Below are 19,980 nucleotides of genomic sequence, written 5' to 3'. Positions count from 1 at the left end.
ATCTGTCCTTTGGTGGCAGCTCTGCCTTATGGAAAATTAATGTTTTCAGGTAGGTTCCAAAGTTTCCACAAGAGTTGCACTGTGACACCCTCATCTCTATCTTCCCCTCCGATGAGTCAGCTGTCCTCACTGCTAGCCCTGCCCACTACTTTAACACAGTTTACCTGTGTCCTGAGTGCTCCCTCCATCTACGCCATAAAGTGGCCTCCAAAAAGGTAATTTACAGATAGTAGTAGGGTTTGGTAAAGCTGTACCGAGCCCACTGACAAATTTGACATGAGTTTTCTTAAAGAAAACCCAAAAAGGATTGCTAGTGAAGTAACACTGCCTGATGTTCATTTGTGATATAGAGAAAGTCTGCAATATCACACTATTTGGATTTACTGATAGGGCCAAACAGTTCACCTGACTTTGGAGGAAAAAGTTAAGCACCCCACAGTTTGATGGCGTCTTGGTGGTGTATAGTAGGTGATGGTTGTCTTACCAATGGCCAGCTGCATCAATTTCATGCAACCCCAATTCCTATACATGCACAAATGCAGCAGATGAGGATATGAGTAGGAAAACACTCTGCAAAATTGCATGTGGTCAGGGAGTGCTTATAAAGAAAAAGCTTTCACAGCATGTTTGTAATTTCTGACCACTTTCTGACCACTTCCAGAATATGGTACAACAGGATAACTTCTGAGTCACAGGACTAATGTCACTATGCTCAGGGTCAGATGGGATCCTTTCTGACCCAGTCAAGAGCAAAAACTGAGGAATTACTGAGAAATACAGTCAATTAGGTGATACCTGAACAGAAAACCAGGAAAATAGGAAGAGACATGTACATGGGCATGTCTATCAGTGCACAGTTAAATAAATAAATCAACACTATCGTTTTTCTATTTTTAGGTAGCTGTTTATTGCCAATATGTTACTGACTCTAACAGTAGCTATATTTATTTAGGTAGGAGACGAAAAATAAATTACTATAAAACTATAAGAAAACAGTGTGGTGCATTCTAATATCCTACCATTTTATTCCTTCCACATCTCCTTTATTAGCAGAATAGAAAGGAGGTCAGTAAGGTAGGTCACAGGGGGAAAAAAATTAAAACAACTGCCTCTTCATCCGCAGATATGAGTCAGATACATATAGCTTAATACTACCTACCCACAGTTAACTCACAAGCAAGTCACAGCTAAACAAAAATCACCCACAGTTCACTTCACAAACGCATCAACAGCAGGACACTTACTGATCTGCTCCACGGTACAAATTGATTAATGACAGCTAGATTTTTTGATTTCTGATTCTTATACCTGAACACTTTTTTAGTTATAAAATGTTTATTTCTATTTTTTGTGCAGTGTTTCTTTGTGTGAGTGTCATACCTTTTAATTGTCAAGAATTTTGCAGCCAGTTCTTGATTTTTTTCTCATATTTTTGCCTGGTACCTTGCAAACATTTTGATTTTCTGGTCCATCACAGAGGATTACAATCAGTCAATAATCTCAAATATTACAGTTTCATACTTCTTATTTTTCAGGAAATGCTACGTGATGCAAAAACCCAATATTCTATTAACTAGTTTAAGTGACTTAAAAATAACCCCTGATTTTGGCCCTTTGTCCTTCCATTGTGTTTGCCTTTATTCAGAATTTGTGAGCAAAGAAACTGAGAGGCATGGTGCATGAATATGAACACATACATAGACATTTCTTTTTCTCTCTCTGTCACACACATATAAACTCAAAAAAAGAGAGAGCTGCACTTACCTGACATTGGAAAATAAAACTAAAGCTGCAGGTTCCCTTTTTTGCAGGTCAATTAACATTTAAGCAGATACTACAGTGCTAGCCCTCTACATGTCATTATTGTTCTAGCTAAAGTTTTGTTTTAACATTTTGTAAGAAACTGCCACTTTCACCAAGACATACCTGACATTTTTCAGCATGTAAAGGACCTCAGAAGGAAGATGGGAGTTAGCCACATCAAATTCTGTCAAATCAGCTTCCAGAACAGAGGGTGGAGGCTCCTTTAATTGTAATGTAGGCACTTCCTTTTTAATTCGTAGGATTCTTGCAGAAGACAGAAAAATGAACAGCAGTCATTAAATGTAATTCTTCTTACAGATAGGATGACAGAACAGACAGTTGGTTATTTATACAGTAAATAAAATGTAATCAACATAGTTCATTATACACATAAAAGCAATTAGGCAAGCTAAATTATCCTTAGGATAAAAACATAAAACAGATGTAATAAAAACATATGAGTTCATGAAATAAGCTGATGAAAGTCGTCTTTCACCTATCTAGTTAATAAGCTGTGTGGCTGGCTTCCCCAAAACAGCTATCTCCTTTAAATATATATTAATAATTCTTGTGAAATTTGGGTCCCATGGATTTTTATTTCCTTTTAACAACATTTTTCTAATGTTTGGCCACCATCACTCAACACATCTAATGTAACTTCTTCAGTTATACTCCTTCATGGACACTAACTGAGAAATCTCAATCAGTAAGATGCACAGTCTGGCTACATGTGGTTAGCCAGAATTGTCCCATCTGTTCAGTGCATAAAAACAGAAATCAGTGTATGTATGCACAGTGCATGCACAGTGCATGCTTCTACAAAGAAGAACAGACTATCCAGCACTACCCAAACTGTTCTTCAAAACTTAACTGCCACTCAGTAGGTCTCCTTCAGAAATCAGTCAGTCAGCATCACTACATACCTACATTCCTCATCCCTCAGTGCTGAAACAGAGTGGATCTGGAGTTCTCTGACTCACCGGGTAGACTGAAGGTCTTTTTGGGTAGACAGTGCTGGAGGAGAAATAATAGATGTCTCAGACACAAAAGCTGCTGGAGGGGGGTTGGGCTACAAAGCAGGTAGAGTCAAGGCTCTTCTGGGTACGGAGAGAACCCTCTCCACCAATTCAAATGCAGAGGGAGATCGAGATGCTGTAGGGACCCTGTCAGAGCCAAAGTTATCGACGGGGAAGCTCCATGAATCCCAAATGCCTCCCCGGATCCAAGTGAGAAGTCGGAGCCAAACTATCAAATGCCGAAGCCCCAAGGGAAAGAGACAGCTCTGAAAGTTTTGTAGCTGATGTTAACCCCTCGGAATCAATGCTAAAGTTACAGCTCCAAGACGTGCTCTGCTCTGAAACAGTCGGAGCTAGGTGAGTCAGGGAGACTGTTGGAGTCGAGGTAACTGTACCTGTTGGCTCTGACCTCTCGACTACAGGAAGGCTTGGACCAGATAACTCCAAAACCTGAGGTCAAATAGGAGAAGGAGAAGGAGAGATAGGTCAGAATACTGTTAGCAGATCCAGAAGGGACTGAGCAGGCAAGATCCTAGCTGGATTTGTGCCCTGGAAAATGTAACCATCATGCTGTCCACCTTGGCTTCGGAAAGGTTTCAAGAAGACCTAATGGAAGAAGCAACAGAAGCAGGCCTGGAACTGGGAGTGAGTTGTTGCAGGAGGGGGGACTTCATCTGGCTGTTACCGGTTCCACTTCGGCATGGAGGGGAGGCCTGAATGACTATAACAGCCAAAAGGGTCAGTTCTGAAGATCTAGAATTCTTGGTGGAAGGTCCCCCCAAGTGACAGGATCTACTGGTGGATCTCTTCCGGTCCTTATGTTCTTCAGCAGGGGTTTGAGCCCCTGAAGTGGATGAAATGGCAGAGGACGAAGAGCTAGGCAGAAGATCTTTCAATATTGGCTTGTAGAGCTTATCAATAAGTGCCTGTTGATTAAAGCTGGCACAAATGGAACAAGCTGAGTCCACGTGAGCCACACCGAGGCACATCACACATTCAGAGTGAGCATCAAAAATGGGATTTTGTACCTATAAGTGTTATACTTCTTAAAGCCTATTGGTTTTGAATCAGACATGCTGAAGAAAAAAAATAAGTAACCCACGGCATACACACGCACAACAAACTTAAATACAACAACTGAGCTAGAAAACTCTAAACTCTAAAGGCAGCAGATAAAGAACAGATAGAAAGTTTTTTTTTTTTTTAATCTATATCAATCTATATATATATATATATATATATAGAGAGAGAGAGAGAGAGAGCGCTATCTATCTATACATATATACATACATAAATAACAGGTAGAAAAAGAGGTACGGAAGGGAAAGCACAAGGCATAACTTTATACAAAATTACTGAAAAGGGAAGAAAGAGAACATTGCTAGATAGGGAAAGCAATTTCTTTTAAAAATATGTAAAAGAAGACAAAAAAGACTCAATAATTCACTGAGAAAAAACCCCAAGGAGCTCAGAGTGCGACATACCCAATGCTACGTGAAGTGCAGCAAACAAAATCTGAGGGATTTGAAGGACAGGAGCATTATGGGTAAGGGAGGAGCTCAGATATCAGGGCCTGGAGCTTTGGTATGCGGCCTAGTCGGATCCGATGCTCAGATCCGAAACCCACAAGTTGAAGAGCAAATGAAGGTAACGTCATCACATCATTTGTTTACTGGAAAAGTCGAACTGGGACAGAGCCATTTACAGTGGAGGCCCGGGAGAAACACTCCACATGTATACCTTTGGAAAGTGGGAGAAAAACGGAGCATTTAGAGGAAACCCACGCAAATGGAGTGAGGACATGCAGACTCCGCACAGAAGGCACCCCAGCGGAGAATTCAACCAGAGAAACTCTTGCTGTGAGGCAACAACGCTAACCACTGCGCTGCCATCACAAACTTAGCTGCCACCAATGCAGTGCCCGTTCATCCACAGATCACCTTTCCATAACTGAATTGTTGATCAGTCCACCCATTTGCAGTTGCTATGGTCTACAATAACCATATGCATTTCAAGTACTTAATAAAATGTTGTAGTAGTATGATTTTACTATTTTTCTTTATATGATTTGACTCCTGTGGGAGTAAGCAACACGCCTTTGTTAATGTATCCTCAGCAGGAAAACATCTGTCAGTAAACTACTGACAACTGCTTAATTTCCTCATTTCCTACATTTTTCTTACTTCACATGAGGCTAGGACAACATCTTTTGCTAGCCCTTACAACAAACCATTAGACTGAGTCATCAACTATGCTTCTCGATACTGACATTCTGCAAGACTGTGATGTGTAACAGTTCATGCGTAAACAAATGTGGAACAACCATTGCTTATGCTAAATGCTGCCTTCAAAACTATTAAAGCTGTGTGTTTAGCAAAATAAGGAAATTTGAGTCAGTGGACAAGTGGAATTAAGGGTCTTTCTAACATGATCTAAATGATATTAGTGACGACTTCCCTGAATCTGCAAATGAAGACATCACAAAGCCAGAATGCTTTGTAAGAACTACAGTGATAAATTAGTTTCAAAAGCAAAAACAGTACTGTTAAAAAGAAGCAAACCGTCAACACCATGCCTGTTTCATAAACTTTTCATGTTATTTTTTTATGGCGTACCACGAAGTATCAAAAATATTCCCAAGTTTGTGGGAAGGTGATTCCACAGAGAAAATGTGAAATCTATTTAGGATGTGTAACAGCATAATTTAATATCTGAAAAGCAACAGGCAAGATAATCATTGAACAGTGTGAACAAATGGTTATACTGAAATTTTTTGGCAAAAAGTTTAAAAAAGGTTATACACTACTGTGCAGGGAAACATCTATCCTACAGCTGTGCTTCTGTGTGACTGTAGTACGTCATGGCCTGGTACCACTGTTATCTATGGCAAGTATCACACTGATGGTTCTGCTGCTAGATTCCAGTAATATAAAATAATATTTTATCATTATTTGTGTGGATTAGAGCATCTGTCTGACAGTTGTAGTGCTCATAAATGTCATTGTGAAATGACTGGTGTCATTCAGACTTGTAGTAATCATGGATACATTGATGAACTGTTACTCTATGGTAATGCCATGAAGGGCATAATAAATGCCTGAGTACTAGTCGCTAATCATGGTACACACTGATAATGCACCATACTGAAATGCCACAGATGGCACGCAGTGATAACAGCACCATATCGAAAAGGCCACAGATAGCATGCATGATACAGCACCAAACTGAAATGCCACAGATGGCACGCAGTGACAGCACCACACTGAAATGCCACAGAAGGCACGCAGTGACACAGCACCATACTGAAATGCCACAGATGGGGTAAAGAATCTGTGTGGCATATAGAATCCTCAAATTGAAGTGTACAGTGCTCTGGAATCATTTGGATACTTAGTAAAGCTATTTATAAAGCTATATGTAACTGCTGCTCTCTGCCAGAGGTGTGGTGTCCTAGTACCATTCTGATTTATGACACAATCATTAAAACAAAAAAACCCAGTATCTGACACCTGTACCTTTCCTCTCAAATGTTCAGATTTATGCAGAATGCCCAGATTTTTGCTTCATATTTTTTGGTCTTTTACAGATAAAAACTTGTGGTTTTCTGGCAATTCACTGAAGACAGAAGTCACTAAATAATTTAAGACATTTGAGTCTCACGCTTCATATCCTACTGAAAATGCATGAGAGCACAAATCCTGTTATTCTAGCAATTTTTTAAATTTATAATAGCAATATTTAAAATATGTCTCTATTTTTGGACCTTTATCACCCCATTATTTTACGCGTTGTCCAGATTTCTTGCACTAAGACATTGAGAGGTATTACCTGCACTACTGCTTACCAGAAACATCCAATATTTTGCACCATTCTGTACTTCAGGAGTCATTGATGATGTAACAGAACATTGTCTGCCAGTCATGTTACTTCTGCAAATGTCATACAAGTACTGTGGCCTCATTCCTGTATGTGGAATTGTCATAAATGGTGGCTGTCTGACACCTGGCACTCTTTGTAAAAGCAGTGAGTACTGCTTTGGAGACACCTAAGTTAATGCCACTGAAAGGGTCACAGCACTTGTCTGAGAGCACATCTACTCCTTAGATGATGTCACATAGTAATCATATGCTACTGCAATCAACAAATGAACACATGCAATCTGTGCTTCAGCAGTACTACTCACAGGGGAAATAATCCAGGTCCCAGTATTACTTAAAAAATGACAGCACCTTTCCGTTTAAAGAAAATAACTTTTGTCGTTTTTCTTTAGCAATAACTTAAATCAGGTTTCTGCTCAATGCTAGGAGACTAAACAAGAAACTCCAACCCTTACAAGCTCTCCTGGCTCTGGAGAATGCAGACATCTGTGCTGTTACTGAGACATGGTTTAAATCCACAGAAAGTACTCCAAAGTGGAAGGCTACAGTGCATTCCACACATTTAGACCAACAGATGCGCACACAGGGGCTGAAGGTGGAGGTGTTGAGATCTACATTAGCAACAAATATAACTCCAGCTTGGTTATACAGGATGATGCCCAGGAGTTCACCAATTTCCAAGTCTCCATATACAAGGTTCCTTACTATGTTCTGGCCAGCTACAAGTCACTTTCTATGGCCCACGAAGTTCACAACTCCTATCTAGACCTACTACAGGCACTCACCATCCCATCAAATACCCTGTTCATGGGAGACTTTAATTACCACTCTGCAGACTGGGAAATGTATACTGCCTATAATTCATAGGCACAAAATTTCCTATACTTTATAAACACAAAACACCCTGCACCAGACACTGTGCACTCCAACCCGAACAAGGGAGAGCATTGCACTTTCCCCTGTGTCACATCCTCACTGGTGAGGTCACACCACAAAGATGTTTCCTTTGAAATAAAAATCAACCCAGAAAACCCAAATAAGCCCTAAAGCAAATTACATCCTGTTACGTGATAGTTTGTTAAAATTCACAGCTCTCCCAAACCCAGAGAATACAGCTATCTATGCAGAATTATTCATATAAATCCTATACAAACATGTAAACGGGCTGCACTGAGGCTGCCATACCCACCAAAAGCAATCCCAACTCTTAACACCAAAAATAAACCCATTGGTGGAATCTTTACCTTAACAGGTATATAACAAAAGAAAAAAGGCATGGCCAAAATCAGAAAAAAAGCAACTTTCCCTCTGATTCAACTAAACAAAAACTAAGAGGTTTAATAAAGCCCATCAAGGTCAAGCTTCGCAAGCTAAGGACAATCAAAATGCCTTCTTCGACTGTGTCAGGAACCTTAAAGGTAACACTCAGCAGTGTGGAGAACTGGTCATAAATGGCACAACCTTCACTGACTAGGGTGACACAGCTAATCTGACTGATAAATTTAGCTCCAAATTCAACCCCACTACTCCCTATTAAATCCCTTCTAGCATATCACCCCCCCAACTATCAACAGGGAGCAGGTCCTGGCAGCACTTGCTAAGACCAAAATCACTACTTCAATGAACCCTGTTAATATCTCTAACTGCCTACTAAATAGCCTAAAACATGACCTAGCAGGACCACTCCTCAACTACAGCCTCAAAGCAGGTTATGTGCCAGGTGAATAGAGGGCCGCAGCAGTCATCCCTCTTCATAATGGTGGATCATCAACCGACACCAGGAACTAGAGACTCTCAGTCTGACAAGTCTAATATGCAAAGCCATGGAACAAATAATCATGGAAATTATCAATAAGGAGCTTGGCAACCTGCAGACACTGAACCCATCCCAGTTAACTTTACGGGAAGGTCTTGCATGCTCAAACTGGAAAGATTTCTTTGAAATGGTCACCAAAGTTATGAATGAGGAGAAAATGGAGCATACCTCCCATCTGACCTAGACAAGGAGTTCGATACAACACTCCACTCAAGTATCATTGACAAACTCTCAGAAAAAGGCACAAGTCCCTATGAAACTTGTTGGATTGCTTGCTGGCAGAAAGGTAGGGCCCAAGAAGTCAGGATCATCAAGACTACCTCCACCAGGATACCAGTCACCAGTAGAGTACCCAAGGGCTTTGTGATGAGTCCGCTCCTGATTGGCATCTACTTCTCAGAAGTCAATGTTAATGTCAAAGGCTTCTGGCTCACCAAGTTCTTAGATGATTGTAAATTCAGTGCTATCACAGATTCCACACACAACACTGGCATCCTGCAAAAGGATCTAACACAAACAAATGACTGGTACCAAAGCCACAGATTAAAATTCAATTATAGTGCCCTCCTGGAAATCATCCACCCAAGCTAATTACTCCATCGATAAATCACCCTTAAGAGTCAACCCATAGTTAGGGATCAGGGAACTTATGTACAAAGTAATCTCAACTTTGACCAATAAAACTATGAACCTATGAATCTATAAGAATTTGGGAGCCTTCTGACTGCTGTCAGTAGCTCTTTTTCTTTCACTTATCCCGTCACACTTTCCACCAGAAATCTATGGGAAACATTTTACCAAATATAAAAATGTTCTAAGTACACACAACCAAGGGGCACTAAGCAATCCAGGAGTAAGGGGAGGTGTCAAGGAGTCATTATCTCACAGGTTGTCTTTTTTGGGTGTTGGGGGGAGGGGAGGCACACCTAAGCATATTCTGGTTCCTGCACATCTCTTTCCACATGATGCAGTTCTATTCCTCCTAGAAAGTCTAGCCAGAAAAAGACTGACTCCAAAAGGAGGCTCTAGATCAAAAGAGTCTCATGTCAAAGAAAAACAGTATGGTTCCATCTTCTGCAGGAATAGAGGGCTATGAGGAGACACAAAATAAACATGGATGATTGCTCCTTAGTTTTTCCTTTTAAATTCTATCCAGTTAGCCACTGCATTAGCTTCTTCACCAGACAAGGCACCTGAAGCAACTAGGCTGTTCATAATCTCTATAACTACACCCTCTGCAAAAGACGGTCTTTTAATTCAAGCCTGCCATTTAGGTATGATGTCATAACTTAAAAATATGAAACAATAGTAATAAGTAAAAAAATGCACTTCAGTACATAAGGAGGTACCCTAGATGCAACATGTTAAATGTCACTAGCTTTTTCTCCTTATCATCAAGGTTAGTTCTTTCACAAACCAAAAACGGAAGGTGCAAAATGACTTGTAACCCAAACAAAGCACCTTGAATACCAGCTTAAGCAGGCACACAGTTTAATGAAGCCGAACAGTTCACACAAATCACCCAATTCAAGTTGAATTGGGTGATTTGTGTGAACTGTTCGGCTTCAATAAACTGTGTGCCTGCTTAAGCTGGTATTCGAGGTGCTTTGTTTGGGTTAGTTCTTTCACAACATGGAAGTTATCCAATAATAATATGCTGATACATAACCATATGAAATAGGATACATAAAGCTCTAACTCCCAAAAGAATGAAAAAATGCATTTTGTTTGCCACTGCATCAGATACCTTTCACAGAATTTCTAAAGGAAAATATGTATAAAATATAACTAAAATTAAATCTTTCTCAGCCACCTCTTGTTGCAAAGCCACATTTCATGTGTCTAATCCTACAGCCAATGGAAGTGATCATTTACAACCTTCCATTTATTCACTAGTTTCATTATGTTGCTAGCCCTCTTCCTGATTAACTATCTCCTAACACTATTCTCTGGTTCAAATCTAAAGTACTCCTGATTCTTCTAGTCAGCAACTGTGCTTTTTTTCTGTCTCTCAAGCATTTTCCTTTAGGACAATGGAAAAGGTTTCACTGGCAAAGATTCTTTACGAACTTTGTTACTATCAGAAGAATGAGAATCAGTCGTCTTCCGCTTGCTGGCTCACTCTTTGTTGACTTTTTTCTGCATCAAAAAATGTCTTTGGCCCTCCAGGAAAAAAATAGTCTGAAGACAGCTGGATACAGAAGCTTGAATCTCAGACACCTGAATCTCAACCATTCCCTGAATTATGGTATAAATGTGCTTCTCTTCTGCATGATATACAGCGAATAATTATTTTCTACAAACACTCTGTTGTCCCCAATTTTTAATATTATTCTTTCTGCCACAATTTTGCCAGGAGCAACTCTTTCTGCTGGTATGTTTGCACCTTTACTAATATTGGTCATATCTGCTTTCCCATGGCCAGGTTTAAAGCATACACACAATTTAAGTTCATTTATTTTATTATTATTTTGTAACTAGATAGGTAAGCTAGTCCAAAACTCGTTACAGCCCTGACCTGGGTATAGAAATGCAAGCATACAGATAATATTTACAAAACAATGAAATTACCAAGCATATTTACAATGGTGGAGTGGCAGCTTGTGAATGCTTGATGTGTACAAGCCTAAATCATAATCATAAAATTTTGTAAGGTACTGGCACATCAGCAATAATTTGGAAAATTTGGGGTAAGCTTGGCTAGGCTTAAAATGGCTTTTAGGCCCATAGCCTAGTAACAGTCTACGAACCTATAGTAATTAATACACTGTACAACATCAGAATTATCAAATTATAGTAAGAAATAAAAAATTTTTTGTGTGAACAACAATATCTTAACGTATAAAAGACTAAGTGCTAGGTTGTTAATGGCTAGATAGCATTTCCTTAGCAGTTAACAGCTATACAGCATTTCTTTGTAGAATCAGCCATTATCACTAAATATTTTCATTCAGCATTAATATGGAGATACTTAGAGAATGCTTTTTGAAATCCTGAGGGGATTCTATACACCTTATTTCTGCACGGAGTTATATGCACTCTCATTTAACAGATCCTGCTGTGGACCCCTATAGTCTGTCCCTTCCAGTTTCTCTGGTACAGCAGAAAATCACAGGTTTTCTCTTGGTGACCTGTGTTGTATTCATGTACTTATTTATTTTTTGAGAAACCTCATACCCAGCCAGAATTTTCAGAATTTCATCCTCTGATTTTGCAGTTTTATCAGCTCATCTGAATAGCCAGTTAAAGTTATTCTTTTTGTCCAGCCTTTTGCTGTATATATTCCTTTGGTGATTCACTTAACATCTTTGAGCGCAAGTGATTTTTTTCCCTTTGTATTACTGGATAAAAGTGATCTTAGGCTTTTTCTTGAAGAGCTGCAAAATTCTTCCCATCCAGTGATTTTTCCCCCTTCTGATTGAGTTTCTGTTACTTTCTCCACAATTCTTTTTTTACTAACATGCAGGCGATGTAATTACAAGCCAGTACCTGAATTTTACCCAACCTGTAGTCCCTAGTGGCTTTTTCACAGCTGCAGTTTTCACACTGGAAGAGCTGTAATCAATCTGTTGATCAGTGTGCAGCCATCTTGGAAGTTCTAAGTCTATTATTCTTGGCAATATCTTTGCCATTCGTTTTGCCAAGATAGGTCCACAGGATGTTACTAGGCTACTGACTAGAGGGTCTTTACAAACCTAGCCATTAAATATCAATATAATACTAGATGAGAGCTACTGTCTATGCCCAAGATTTTTCCTAGCAAGGATTACCTGTATCCAGGAGAGAAGCCAGGGCAACCCCCAGCAAAAATTTATGGTTTCCCATCCAGTCATCCAGGTTGTGCTTAAATAGGGTCAGGGAGGTGCTCTGCTTGACATTGATTGGAAGCCTATTCCAGAGTAGTGCCAAACACTGAGATGTAACTCTCTCCAGCAGGTCCTGTTTATGTCGCAGACTAGACTGAGGTCCTTGGAATGGGATCCCATTTGACTTATGGATGTGCAGCATTTCCATTAGATTTGGGTCAGAGATAGCCCTGTAAACTAGACATAAGTCACCTCTAAGTAGTCTATACGCTACTGAGTACAGTGACAGTGACTTCAGTCTGTCCACATAAAACGTGCTAGAGACCCTGAATTTTCTTAGTTAGAAAATTCTGAGATATCTCAAGTTGCTGTAGGTGTCTGGTATGGTACATACCAAACAAAGCATTATATTCAATAACAGACATGGTGAGGGATGAGTACACGGGGATTATAACCTCTTTTGCTCTTGAGACAATGCCTTGGCTAATCAGGTGAGCCACGTAGAATGCCTTCCTCAGCACAGTAGACACATGATGTTTAAAGATGATGCATTTTTTAACATTTAGTTTAAGACCATGGCGGTTTTGGCACCAATCATTGGTCTGTGTAAGCCCCTTTTGAAGTATGCTGACATAGCTATGGGATTCAATGACAGTACCTAATTTGCAGTCATCTGCAAACTTGGTTAGCCACAGCGTCTCCATTTTGGTCTGGACTTCTGAAAAGTATATGCCAAACAAAAGCAGGCCAAGCACTGACCCTTGTGGGGCCCCACTGGTGACAGGTCTACTGGTAGAGGTAAAGTCTCCCACTTTGAATGAGTGCTGTTGATCTGTTAGCCAGTTTGCAAACCACCTGACAACACAGGGGGTTGATATTCATCTGGGCTAGTTTGTCAATGATGCCTAAACGTGGGATAGTGTCGAAGGCCTTGACCAAGTCAAGACAGGCTGTGTGAATGGCTTTGCCCTTCTCTATGTCTCTGGTTACTTTCTCAAAGAAATCCACTAGATTTAGCAAGCATGACCTGCACTTGACAAAACCGAACTGGGACAGATCCAGGACTTGGAATTCACCTATATCATTATTTATGAGGTCTATGATGATTCATTCCATTGCCTTACAGATGAGGCTGGTTAAACTTATGGGTCTATAGTTACCTGGGTCTGTTGCTGAGCCACCCTTGTGCAGGGGGATAGCAGTTGTGGTTTTCCATTCAATGGGGACAAAGTAAGTACTAAGGCTGTGGTTGAACAGAGTGCCTAATGGTGTAGCTAGCTCTTGTTTTAGAACATTAAGAACACAGCCCAGAATGCCATCTGGTCCCATGGTGGCTGTGTTTTTAGCCTTGGAGAGAGCATTAATGACTTGCTCCTTGGAGAAAGAAACGATGAAGACATAGATTGTGGTATGCTTGGGGGGATACGGTGGTGAAATTTTCTGTTAGATTCTTCACATCTCCTCCTCTGGGACTTGGTTTAATTATATCTACAGCTTGGAAGTAGAAAGAATGCGTAGGAAAACATTTCACATGGTTGGCCAAACTATTTTGAACAATTTCATGTAAAATATCTCTAAGGTGCCTTAAAATACGATCTTTGAAGCGGAAACCCGAGAAATAAAATGGATCACTAACCTTAGAGCACACAAGTATCCAGTGTTAAATGCTGTAGTTCCCCTTAAACCTTTGTTAAAAAATAGGCGTATATCCATTATTTGATAGTATATCCATTAGTTGATTATCCGAGGAAGTCTTGCCCTTTAAGTGTTTAATGAATTGAAGCTACTGAAGGCGTGTCCAAAATAAATGTTCCTGATAGGTACATAGATGTTTAAAACATTCAGCACAAACCTAAAAGATTTATTGACCTGAAGAAGGCCAATATTCAGATAGGTTAGGTTGAAAGCGCTTTTCATCTTTTTTACCTTTTGGTTTTAAATTAAGTTTTATGTTTAAATAAAGCCTAAAGTTTTAATTTTCAATATTAAGGTTTTAACGCTATCTTCTAGCTCCATGGTGGTCAACTCAGGAACATTTTCTGTTTTTTTCTCAGATCTAGAATATTGGAGCCTCTTGTGGGGTGGTGCACTATTTTTCCAGGGCATTTGAATTAACAAAGTCCAGCAACTTTTGTGTGAGTTTGGGCTCGTATAAGTTTCTCAATTAATGGAAGGATAGTTGATGTCATCCCAAGTAGATCTAAATAAGCTGTGTGGGCATGTTGGTTCATGGAAGGGGACCTGTAACAGATGATGATCTCGGGGGGGGGCTTGGGTTACCCACGGTAATTTGGACTTGGAGTAGCTCCATAGAGTTTGCTTGCCCAACCAGTCTAGAGGTGTAATTGTCTTTAATGAAGATAAATATGCCACCTCCTTTGATTCTCACACCTTGAATTTGAGGTCTGAAAATGTGGAAGACATAGCCTTGCAAAGTTGGGTTACTTTCTGTTGCTTTGAGCCAGGTCTCTGTGACTGCACAGACGTCAACATCTTCCAGGGAGACGAGAGCGCAGTTTCTAATTTAAACTCCTAGTGTTTAGCAGCATGGTGTTTGATATTTTCACGTCAGGAATTTTACTGTTGTGACCTTGCCTAAAAAAGGCATTATGGGGGAGGTAAGTGTGTGCTTAGACAGCAACTGAAAGTCTAGCGGTGCCAGGTGAAGACCATCTCTGGCACGGCAGTGTGGTCTATCCACCAAGTCGTCCCAGGCTGACAGGAACTGGATCCCTTTAGAATGACACCAGAAACTAAGCCAATTATTCTGTTTATATTATGGCATTATCCTACACAAGGGTTAAATGCATCTCAAAGCTAGGGACATACCCACCTGGGACACATTCAGTGAACTCAATCATGTGTCTCTACATATAGTCCAGAGAGGTACATCTCAAGTCGTTCACCCCAACATGAACTATGACAGTCATAACAGTACTTGTTGTTGAAAGACATGAGTGCATGTGTGATTTGGTGAATCCTTACACCAGACAGGCAGCTGACCATAACCTTCTCCTTGTTCAATCTGGTGAGCAGGGCATCTGTATGTCTCACTACAAAGTCACCTATAAAACAACTGGAATAGTTGTGTATTGCCTTAAGGACTTATTTGGTGAGACACAGGTGCTAGTGTTTTTAAGTATATTGAGTGTTTTGGGTGTTGTGTTAGATGTTTGTGTTTTGGAGGTCTCTGATGTTTAGATAGATTTCTAGAGAGTACCTCCGCATATGAAGGTTTATGTGTTGGGTACATATTACGAATAGGAGTCATGCTGTGTGTGCTGACAACCTGTTTAGTGTTGCTGTTCTAGGCATGTGAGAGCAGTGATTCCAGATTCTTAGTGTAGACGTGTCTCTTGCAAATTGTGATTTAGGAGTAAGGACTTGTGAGTGTACATGAGGCAGTTGCTACACTGCCACAAAAAAAAATACATGTCCACCACTAGGCTGTCAGGAGAAACAGAGGGAAACTGACCCTCCATAATGCAAGGTTTGAACCTTGTATCTTAGCACATAAGGAGAAAAAGGTGGGGGTATCAGGCAGGGAGCTATTTTAGGGTGACTAAAGTACAGTTGTGTACACCTACCATAAATGTAGATGTTCGAGTGTCTTCACTGTTGCAGTCATGACTGTAGGGTTCTCCCCTGCCGGCAGGCAGCCCTCGGTTGGCCAGAATCCCAAAGTCTGGGTCCGGCGTCGGCTGTTCAACCATGCTCCCTGACGTCAGAGCGCCAGGAGTACAAAGCTGACAGCCGACGCCATCTTCTCCAGTTTTTCTTGCCCCAGATGTCAGGAGTCCCAAAATAAAAAAGGTCCCATAACCTTTGTAAATACACCTCAGAAGAATGGTGAAAAAAGGAAATACACAAAGGTAAAAACAAGAGGGGACAGGAGGGAGGGAAACCCAGACTGCAACAGTGAAGACACTCGAACATCTACATTTATGGTAGGTGTACACAACTGTACTATGTTCATCGTGTTTCACTGTTGCAGTCATGACTGTAGGGTAGAATCCCAAAGCTGAAAGAAAGGGAGGTGGTCATAAAGAGGAAGGGGCTGCTAAAAGGCCCTGCAAGACTGCAGAGGCAAAGCCTGCCCTAGACTTAGAGTAGAGAGGTAGATTGTAGTGCTTAGAAAATGTATGCACTGAACTCCAAGATGCAGTTTTCAAAATGTCCTTGGTAGGAACTCCCCTGAGGAAGGCCGCAGAAGTGGCAGCAGCTCTGGTGGAATGAGTCCGTATACTCCCTGGGATTTGCTTTCCATGGTGAGAATAACACAATCTGATTCCATGAGCAATCCATTTAGAAATGGTCTGTTTTGAAATGGCTTTACCTTGGGAACTTGAAGCATAAGAAACAATTGATCTGATTTTCTGATGTCCTTGGTTCTGTTCAGGTAAAAACGTAGCTGTCTGTGTACATCCAAGGAATGTAAGATCCTTTCCCCTTTATTTTGAGGAGTGGGGAAAAAGGTTGGCAAGTGTAAAGTTTGAATTAAAGCCACCTTGGAAACCACCTTAGGCATGAAGGTAGGATTAGTCCTCAAAGATACCCTGTCTAAATAATATAAGGTTCCACAGTCATAAGAGCTTGAAACTCTGAAACTCTCCTGGCAGAGGTTAGGGCTAACAGGATGGCTGTCTTCCAAGATAAAAACTTGATGTCAGAAGAGGCAGCAGGCTCAAAAGGAGGCAAGGTTAGTTTTTCCAAAACATAGTTGAGATCCCAAGCAGGAATAGGAGGAGATCTAGGAGGTCTTAAGTTCTTAGCTCCTCTGAGAAACTGTCGCATGAGCTGGTGGGAAAAGATGGGAGGGTCTGTATTATAATCAGCAGAAATAGCAGAGGCATGTAACTTAATGGAAGAGAAAGAAAGACCCTTATGTAAGAGATCTGTCAAATAAAGTAAAATTAAAGTAATGTTAGGAAGAAGAGGATCAGAATCTTGAGCCTGCATCCAGGAACAAAATCTTTTCCATTTTCCTGCATAAGATTTTCTAGTACTAGGACATCTGGCTTCTAAAATGACATCCATAACCTGCTTGGGCAGTAAAGAAGAAATCAAAGGCCCTGGATTAACCAGGCTGCCAAGCTGAGAGTTCTGACATGAGAGTGTAGAACCTGACCCTGATGTTGGGACAGAAGGTTTGGAGACAGAGGTAAAACCCAAGGGGGCTCTAGGCATAGGTTTTTTAGAGTTGGATACCAAAACTGCCGAGGCCAATTTGGAGCCAGCAAGATTATCCTCTTGGGCTTGTCCTGTTTTATCTTCAATAAAACCCGTGGAAGAAGAGGAAGAGGCAGAAAGGCACATCCCGAGAGGTTCCTCCAACTGAATGACAGAGCGTCCACTCTCCAAGCTTCTCTGTGGAAAGTCCTGGTGCAAAAAGTCTGTAATTGATGATTTAGATGGGATGCAGAGAGGTCTATGTGAGGACATCCCCAGACTGCTGTTATCCTGAATACTTTGGTGTCCAGCATCCACTCGTGTGGATCCGAAAGATTTCTGCTCAGACTGTCTGCCAGGAAATTTTGTTTCCCTGGTAGGAACTGAGCTTGAAGATCCAGATTGCAAGCTAGAGCTGTGTTCCATAGATCCATGGCTAGTCTGCAAAGGGGGTAGGAATGAGATCCCCTTGCTTGTTTATGTACCACATAACTGTGGTGTTGTCTGTCCGTATTAACAGTTGTCCTGGTTGTAAAAGATTCCTGAAGGCCAATAGAGCTTTTTGAACGGCTAACATTTCCTTTAAATTGATATGTAGGTGCTTCTGATCCTTTGTCCAAAGGCCCTGCAAACAATTGCCCAGAAAATGGGCTCCCCAAGCATAATCTGAGGCGTCCGTGGTTAGAATCTGAGAGGCAGGAGGTAGACGGAAGGGCTTCCCTTTGTTTAGAGCACATGCCCTGGACCACCAAAGAAATTCCTTTTGAAGGCAAGGAAGGATGGAGATCAGTATGTCTAAACTGTGGCAATGCTGAGACCATACACTTTTTAGGTACCACTGTATTTTCCTCATGTGTAGTCTTGCATATGGTACGAGAAGGATGCAGGAGGCCATGTAACCCAAAGCCTGCAGGAATTTCCTTGCAGATAGATGAGTTAAAGTTGCCAAAGTTCTGAAAGTTGAAGCCAGCTGTAACTGTTTTTTCAGATGTCAGAAATGCCATTTGGGTTGTGGTGTTTAGAAGCGCACCCAGAAAAGTTATCTGTTGTGATGGTGTCAAATTTGACTTTTTTATGTTTACAGAGAATCCCAGGAACTTGAGGAGGTTCTGTACAAAGTCTAGATGCTGAAGTAAGACATCCTTGCTGTCTGCCTGAATTAGACAATCGTCCAGATAAGGGTAAATTTGAATTCCCTTGAGTCTGCAGTAAGCTACTACTGGAGCCAGGCATTTGGTGAAGACCCTGGGCGCAGTAGATAATCCAAAGGGCAGCGCAGAGAATTGAAAGTGCCTCGATCCGGCTTTGAACCTGAGGTATTTTCTGCGATCCTGCCTGATGGGAATGTGTAAATATGCCTCCTTTAAATCCAAAGTTACCATCCATGCATTTTTCGACAGCACTGGAAGTAGCTGCTCTAGAAATGTGTTCAAGACCGACAGATCCAGAATGGGTCTCCATGAGTTTTGCTTCCTTGGGACTAGAAAAAGCCTTGAATAAAAACCTTTTCCCATCTCTGAAAGAGGAACCAGTTCTATGGCATTCATAGCCAAAAGAGCTTCCACCTGGTTTAAGGCCTCCGTCCATTGATGCTTTGGAAGGTCTGGCCATCCGCTTGGCCTTGGCAAGGTATGAAAATGGAATTTGTAACCTCTTAAAACCACATCCAAAACCCATTTGCCTTGGGTTATTTGAGTCCAATTTTGATAAAAAAGAGAGAGTTTTCCTCCGAGAGGGGCTTCCAGGCAAGAAGTTCCTGTAGCCCAACAGAGGGAGTCATTGAGTTTGTTTCCTTTGAGATTGTGACCTGTCCACTCCTCCCCTAGGGGTGGAAGCAGTCCACTGTTTTGGTCTACAAGCAGCTTGCGTTTGAGGCCTCCCTCTGGAACGTCTATATCTACCCCTCTGAGGCCTGTCAGAAGTGGGAAAGGACCAATTTTTAGAAGGCCAATTCCTGCTAAATCTAGGAGGCTATACTTGTAAGAAATCTTTAACTGTTTGCATGGATTTCACCTTATCCTCCATCTTTTTAATTACCTCTTCAGCTTTAGATCCAAACAAAACATTATGCTGAACAGGAGCATCCAATAATTTAGCCTTTATTTGTTCAGGTAAATTTTGTTCCTTTAGCCATGCATGCCTTCTAATGACTGTGCCAGAGGCCGCAGCCCTACAGGAAGCCTCCAAGGCATCAAATCCACAGTGTAACCCATGCTTCCCAACTTGTTCAGTGGCGTGCAGTAAGTCATGTAATTCCTTATCATCTGCACAGGCAGAAATGGAAGTAAGCTTCTGTTTTAAGACAGACAATAGAAATTGCTGGTATTTAAACATATGAAACTGACAGTTTAAAGCCCTAATGGACAAAGTAGCAGAAGTGTACACCTTTGTGCCCCATCTTTCTAAGGACCGAGAATCCTTTTCAGTAGGAATGGGATTTTTGGCAGAAGCGGCCTGAACTCCCTTGGGACCCTGAGAAATGGTATAAAAAC

The 19,980-nt window shown here is 41.0% G+C and overlaps 1 protein-coding gene across 1 annotated transcript in view; it reads right to left on the bottom strand.

The window, feature by feature from the left end:
* PNPLA6 (patatin like phospholipase domain containing 6) overlaps positions 1-19,980 on the bottom strand; it is a 1,368,928-nt gene that overhangs the window by 1,029,836 nt on the left and 319,112 nt on the right. Inside the window, exon 7 of the mRNA XM_044083495.1 lies at positions 1,927-2,067. Coding sequence (XP_043939430.1) covers positions 1,927-2,067 — 141 coding nt within the window. The remainder of the gene's footprint in view (positions 1-1,926; positions 2,068-19,980) is intronic.

The sequence above is a fragment of the Protopterus annectens genome, chromosome 9.part0 (assembly GCF_019279795.1).
Source record: "Protopterus annectens isolate FY-2018-M chromosome 9.part0, PAN1.0, whole genome shotgun sequence".
Classification (NCBI taxonomy): Eukaryota; Metazoa; Chordata; order Ceratodontiformes; family Protopteridae; genus Protopterus; species Protopterus annectens.
The sequence above is the reverse complement of the archived record's forward strand: the minus strand, read 5'-3'. Positions and strand labels throughout refer to the sequence as shown.